The following is a 6,685-nucleotide window of genomic DNA, read 5'->3' on the forward strand; positions in this document are numbered from 1 at the left end:
AGAAAAGAAAAACTCACCACAAGCGAGCCCTGTGGAGGTGTGCAGGCAGCTGTATTTGTCTGGAAGGCAGAGGAGTTGGCTCCACTCAGGGGGAGGAGGCAAGGCCCCCACCCCCTTGAAACAGTATATAAGGAATCCCAGGCTAGGGGCGACAGCACTGCAGCCTGGTTTCAGCCCAGCTCAGAAGCTCCTGCTAGAGTCCCTCCTGCTTGAAAAGGACACGAAGGCTCAGGCTGCCTGACCATGGCCACCACATTCTTGCAAACTTCTTCCACCTTTGGAGGTGGCTCTACCCGAGGGGGTTCCCTCCGTGCTGGTGGAGGCGGCTTTGGTGGAGGGAGTCTCTACGGGGGAGGTGGGAGCCGAAGCATCTCTGCTTCTTCTGCTAGGTTCGTCTCCTCGGGGGCAGGAGGGGGATATGGGGGCGGTATGAGTTGTGGTTTTGGTGGTGGTGCTGGTAGCGGTTTTGGTGGAGCCTTTGGTGGGGGTTTTGGTGGTGGCTTTGGTGACTTTGGTGGTGGCGATGGAGGTCTCCTCTCTGGCAATGAGAAGATCACCATGCAGAACCTCAATGACCGCCTGGCCTCCTACCTGGACAAAGTACGTGCCCTGGAGCAGGCTAACACGGAGCTGGAGGTGAAAATCCGAGACTGGTACCAGAAGCAGAGCCCAGCCAGTCCGGAGCGAGACTACAGCCATTACTTTAAGACCATGGAAGAGATCCGGGACAAAGTAAGTCCTCATATATATGTCAGACAGAGGGAAACAGGCAGTAGGTGCCCTGTACACATATGCAACAGCAACATTGCTGTTGACTAAGAGAGTCCTTCCCTGCTGTGTAACCTGGCAAGGCTGGGATGCACCTGCTTCCCAGGCACATGTGGGAACACACGTGTTCCACTTGGCAGTGCTGGGGGAGGGGAGGGAGTGGTCTTGGGAATCTGATTTGGATACACAGGATTGCAAATGAGGGCAACAAAAGAGAGCAGCTCCTTCTCCCTGCCTCACAAAAACTTTCAGGGATTTTTGCAACTGATTGCTTTAACTTTGTGACCCGTGTGCTGTTCAGGCACAACCTCAAGAGTCCTAAATGCCAGGGCTGTTTACTTCAGGCCTCAAGGATGTCTTTATTGTTGATCATTGCTAGATCTTAGGAGACCAGGGAACTCAGTGGAGGCTGTGCCACCCCCTCACTTTCCCTTTTAACTAACTGGATCTGTTTTCCTTAGTGGCAAACACGTTCCTTAGCTGCTGTCCAAGTTCCCAATGACTGCAATGTTTTGGAGATGAAGGGCTCTGTCAAGGCACGCAGGAGGCAGCCACTGTGAGCTGTGCCCAAGTAGGCTGGTATAGTGTGTCTCCCGAGAGTCCTGACCTGACAGAGCCAACTGTATCCATTGCAGCACGGTCTTGACTAGCCATGCCCCCAGGCAATCCCAGGCAATACTGCCTCGTTAGTTTTCCATTCCTTGAAGATGCCACAGGGAAGGGAGCATGGGCCAGCACAACTGATGCACACAGGAAGAGAAGCTGGGCAGTAGTTGGCGAAGGGGGTCGTGCAGCAGCCCTAAGGTACAACTCTGTCTCCTGCAGATACTGGCGGCCACCATTGACAACTCGCGTGTCATCTTGGAGATTGACAATGCCAGGCTGGCAGCGGATGACTTCAGGCTCAAGTGTGTTCCCATTTCTCCACCCCTGTCCATTTCACCCCCTCTACCTAGCCTTCCTCCTCTATGACTCAGAACCTGGGCCCCTCACCTTTCCTGACTTTGGCTCCTCTCCCCTCCCCAGGTATGAGAACGAGCTGGCCCTGCGCCAGAGTGTGGAGGCCGACATCAACGGGCTGCGCAGGGTGCTAGACGAGCTGACCCTGGCCAGGACCGACCTGGAGATGCAGATTGAGCACTTGAATGAGGAGCTGGCCTACCTGAAGAAGAATCACGAGGAGGTAACAGCAAGACAGGGTGGTAGGAAGAAGCCCAGGACAGCCAGTCTTTTGTCACAGTCCTCTGAGGGCTTGGGGATTAAGAAATGTACCTGGGGGGCCCCATGGAAGAGAAGGGGCACTAATCTCTGGTAATCTGGACCCAAGGCCAAGCCATGTGTGAACTGCAGAATTGGTTTGCTTCATGGGCTTATTATCTCAAGGTCCTTGTTTCTTAGGACCCAGAGCAAGAGAGATCCTCAGAACTGAGGGGTCCATGTGTTCCAATGGGGAATAGAGATAGGGTGGTGTGATGTGCTAAGGTCACATTGTGAGTTAGAGACAGTCAGAGTTAGCCCTCAGGACTCTCGATTCTTTGTCTGCTTTATAGCCTTGTCTCTAAATGGTTGTCACTCCCACCCCTTGCAGGAGATGAAAGAGTTCAGCAGTCAGCTGGCGGGCCAGGTCAATGTGGAGATGGACGCTGCACCTGGGGTGGACTTGACCCGCATGCTGGCCGAGATGAGGGAACAATATGAGGCCATTGCGGAGAAAAACCGTCGGGATGCAGAGGCCTGGTTCTTCAGTAAGGTGGGCCTGACACCCCCAGCTCTGCTCTCTCCCTCCTTCCCACTCCAGAGGCCTCTGAGGAGGCCCATGAGGCTCATGTTTCTCATGTGTGACTTGCAGACGGAAGAGCTGAACAAGGAGGTAGCTTCCAACACAGAAATGATCCAGTCCAGCAAGACGGAGATCACAGACCTGAGGCGCACCATGCAGGGGCTGGAGATCGAGCTGCAGTCCCAGCTCAGCATGGTACGGTCACTCTCTCCCTACTGGGTGACACATGGCCAGTAAAGCCTCACCTCACACATTCCTGTCACCTCAGGCAGTCCTTACCACCCTTCCTGCTCTTCTCCCTCCAGTGGGTTGCCTTCTAGCCCAATGGGTTTATGCATCTGTCACCCCACCAGAAAGCCGGGCTGGAGAACTCTCTGGCAGAGGTGGAGTGCCGCTATGCCACACAGCTGCAGCAGATCCAGGGGCTTATTAGCAGCCTGGAGAGCCAGCTGAGCGAGCTCCGCTGTGAGATGGAAGCTCAGAACCAGGAATATAACATGCTGCTGGACATCAAGACTCGGCTGGAGCAGGAGATCGCCACTTACCGCAACCTGCTTGAGGGCCAGGATGCTAAGTAGGTGTACAGGTGCAGGGAGAAAGAAGGGGGATGGATGGATGGCCCAGGGCCATCAGAAGAGGAAATCAGGGTATCCCAAGAGCTGCTTTGTTGAGTGGAAGGAGACCTAAGGGGTCTGGAGTCTCCATTCTGGTGTTCAGCTGTTACTTTGGGCATATTGTTTCTGCTCTGGACCTGTGCTTCTCCTGTAAATGATGGACAGGGCACAGGCTGCAACTCCCCATCTGTCTGTTTGGGATGGCAAGCCTGAGGGACTGACCACCAGGACTGACCTTAGAAAAGTCATTGTGGTGTGGGGGTTGGAAAGGACCGCTCAGCTGTCCACTAGGGCTCCTTTAGGGAGACTGGCGCTTTCTTCCTTGGCTTACACCCAGTGTCCCTTCTCTTTCAGGATGGCTGGCATCGGTGTCAGGGAAGGTAAGAGAGGGTGAACCCCTTCGGTGTGGGTGGGAGCAGAGCATTGGAGGCAGCATTCTACCTATAGTGGGGAGGAAGGAGGAGGAGACAGATATCCCAATGTCAGGCTACTCCTGCTCCAGATTCCCCTTCCCCAAGGACTCTAGGTGGGACTGAGATTAGAAGTTTCCTAAGAACATTCCAGGCCGAGCAGGCTTTGATAAGGGCTTGCCTTTCTACCCTATCTCACCATCATGCTGGAGTGATTTGATACTCATGGTAACTCCTGTTCATGCACAGTTTAAACCCCCCTGTACAGTTCACTGCTGGGCATCCCTGAGGTTACCAGCTCTCACCTCTGATGAATAATTCACCAGACCTCCTGGCAGCTCCAGAGGGATTGTCCAGTGGCTATTTGTAGGGGTGCTGTCCATTTTCCCAGAGCCTAAGCCTGCTTCTGGAAGTCCCCATGCCCACTATGAAATCTTTTTTTTTTTTTCCTGCAGCCTCCCTGGGAGGTGGCAGTGGCGGCGGTAGCAGCAGCAGCAATTTTCACATTAGTGTGGAGGAATCGGTTGATGGAAAGGTGGTTTCTTCCCGTAAGAGAGAAATCTAAGTATCTGGTGCAGGAGAAAAGCCCCTTGCCACCTCTGCTCTCTCTGAGCTGAGAGAGGCACTGGCCAGTGAGGTTGGCAAAGCAGACTCCTGTCCATGCCTTCAGAGAGTGACCCGAAGACGAGGTCGCCCTGCTTCCCAGTCCTGGGCTCTGCGTGTTCTCCTTATTGTAGCTTTCCCTGCTTTTGAGCATAGAGGTGCATGAAGCAACTGACCTTTGTACGGATGTCTGTTCCTTCAATAAAGAAGCACTTTTCTTTTCACAAATGCCTCTTGGTCATGTATTCAGTATTTCTGGTGGCATACAGTTCTGAGGAAGTCACCATTCTGACACTTACCTCTGGTGTTTTTTCTTTCTTGAATGATCATACATATTTTTTTTTTTTTTTGAGAGAGGGTTTTTCTTTGTGTAGTCCTGGAACTCGATCTTTAGACCAGGCTGGTCTTGAACTCACAGAGATCCACCTGCCTCGGCCTCCCGAGTCCTGGGATTAAAGGCGTGTGCCACTGCCGCTTTGAGTGTACATTCATTCATTCTTGAGTGTGTAAAGAGTTTTGGTCCTGAAGGTGGCTCACTTTTCTGCTTTATCCCATGGGATGGGGAAGACTGAGAAGGGTGGAAGTGGGGCTGGGACAGTTTCCCAGGGTTCTTTGGGACACCTAACACAGAACACATGTTTAATAATTATTTTTCAAGTGACTGTTGTATACCAGTATTTGGTTGTCACTGGGCTAGGCACATTTACCCGTGTGTCTGATTCAGTCAGTACTCACCACCATAGGTGGACAGGGTTTGTCCTTCCTATCTTAGAGATGAGGACCCTGCTGGTGTAGAGATGAAGGGCTTGCTTAGCGGATGGGCAGTAAGCATTGGGACTGGACTGGATCTCATACTTTAAGACTCCAAACCCCGGTCTTATTCTGGGATCCTAGGCTGTGTCCCTTCACAGCTTGTTATGAGACCCTGTTCCTGTCTTCAGTCCTTACCTCACACACTGAACACTCCTTTGTGTCTAGCTGGGCACGTTTAGCCCTTAAGATGATCAGCTGCGTCCATCTCTGTCCCTCTGTGAAGCTGTATTTTGTCCCTTTGAAGCAGACACTTCTGTCTAAAGGGCACATAAGTCCCCTAGAGGGAAAGACACCGGCTTCAGGAAGCCCCCTTTGATTTTTCCAAGGTCAAAAGCAACTGTAGCCCTTGCTGCCTTCCTTGGTCCAGACCTCTGTGTCTGCTCCCAATTCCCAGCATCCCCCAGGGCTCATTACAGTCGCAGTGTCCACACACACATGCTTATTGATTCCGGTCTGGGGCTACTTCTTCTGAGCTCAGATCATATTGCCTTGAACAGAGAGTAGGAGAAGGAGGAGTGGCTTGGCTGGGTGACTTGGCCGGGCTGTGTGAGGTCTGGATGAGGACTGGGCATGGAAGAGAGAAGTCTTTAGTCCTGCTGGGAGGAGAAGGCCGGGGGAAGCTCTAGCTGGCCTTTAAAGGAAGCGCCAAGCCCCTCGGCGTTGTCTCCATAGGCAAACCCCTTTTCCACAGACCCTTGATGGAGATAGTACCTGCTCTTCTGAGGAGACTGAAGGGACAATGTGTCTCCAGACAACACTGGGAGGCCAGACTTCCTTAGGCTGGAGGAAGGGAATGGGATTTACTGAGTGTCTATACTATGCTGGGTCCTGGGTGGGGCTTTCCATGATACCATCTCATTAAGTCTCCTGACAACACTGTGAAGTGGCCTCAGCCTCCAGAGTCAGTTTCAGAAAAGGCAATGGAGGCCCAGGAATGTGAAGTAATATGAATGAGGTCACAAGCCAGAAATAGGAACACTGGGTCCTGATAAGTCCCTCGACCCTAGGTCCTCACTTTCCCCCTGATGACATGAGGTAGCAGACACTTAGACATCTTTTCAAAGACATGTGCTCACTGGAACCTATTCTTGACCCTCCAGGAGGCCTGTTCAAGGGTCATAAAGAAATGCTGTCAGAAAGATTGTCCTGGCATCGGGCCTCTGTCTCTCATGCTGTGGCTTACACGCACGTGGAAGGACGCTTAAGACAGTCACTGCAGCCTATGCTTCAGTTCTGAGAGCAGTCAGATTCCATACCAAGCCTCCTTTGGCTCAGGTGGTAGAAGCTTGTAGACCGGTCCCTGCTCAGCCTCACAGGCCTTTGGGCCTCCAAGGAGAGGCCTTAGACCTTCCGAACCAAGCCACTATTTTTCTGCCTTCAGTTTGCAAAACAAAACCAACCAACAAACAAAAACCACCTCTGCAGAAGGTTCAGTCAGGCAAGAGAAGGCTCAGATGGAGGGTGGCATCTGTTTGCTTCCTCCTGCAACTAGACCTTGAGTCTAGGGAGGAGGAGAAGCTTCCTCTCTGTCGGGTGATGTGGCTCAGTGAGTAAAAGGGGCTTGCTGCTGAGACTGGTGACCTGAGTGTGAATCCCAGGATTGACATGGTGCACTGAGGACAGTCTTACCCACATACACACACAAATAAGTAACAAAATAAATGTAAAAATATTGTGTATGTCTATGTGTGTGAGCA

General features: G+C 52.3%; 1 protein-coding gene across 3 annotated transcripts; it reads left to right on the forward strand.

Annotated features, from left to right (window-relative positions):
• Positions 1 to 243: 243 nt before the first annotated feature.
• Krt15 (keratin 15) lies at positions 244 to 4,137 on the forward strand. Of its 3 annotated transcripts, none has more exons than XM_035447844.1 (8): positions 244 to 732; positions 1,594 to 1,676; positions 1,795 to 1,951; positions 2,357 to 2,518; positions 2,618 to 2,743; positions 2,902 to 3,122; positions 3,517 to 3,552; positions 4,047 to 4,137. In XM_035447844.1, exons 1-8 carry the CDS (start codon positions 244 to 246, stop codon positions 4,135 to 4,137), a joined length of 1,365 nt encoding a protein of 454 aa, XP_035303735.1. The 3 variants fall into 3 exon arrangements, with proteins under 3 accessions (XP_035303735.1, XP_027283976.1, XP_035303736.1); XM_027428175.2 differs by having other exon boundaries at positions 3,517 to 3,542; positions 4,028 to 4,137; XM_035447845.1 differs by having other exon boundaries at positions 3,517 to 3,542; positions 4,040 to 4,137.
• The last annotated feature ends 2,548 nt before the right edge of the window (positions 4,138 to 6,685 follow it).

The sequence above is a fragment of the Cricetulus griseus genome, chromosome 7 (genome assembly GCF_003668045.3).
Source record: "Cricetulus griseus strain 17A/GY chromosome 7, alternate assembly CriGri-PICRH-1.0, whole genome shotgun sequence".
NCBI lineage: Eukaryota > Metazoa > Chordata > Mammalia > Rodentia > Cricetidae > Cricetulus > Cricetulus griseus.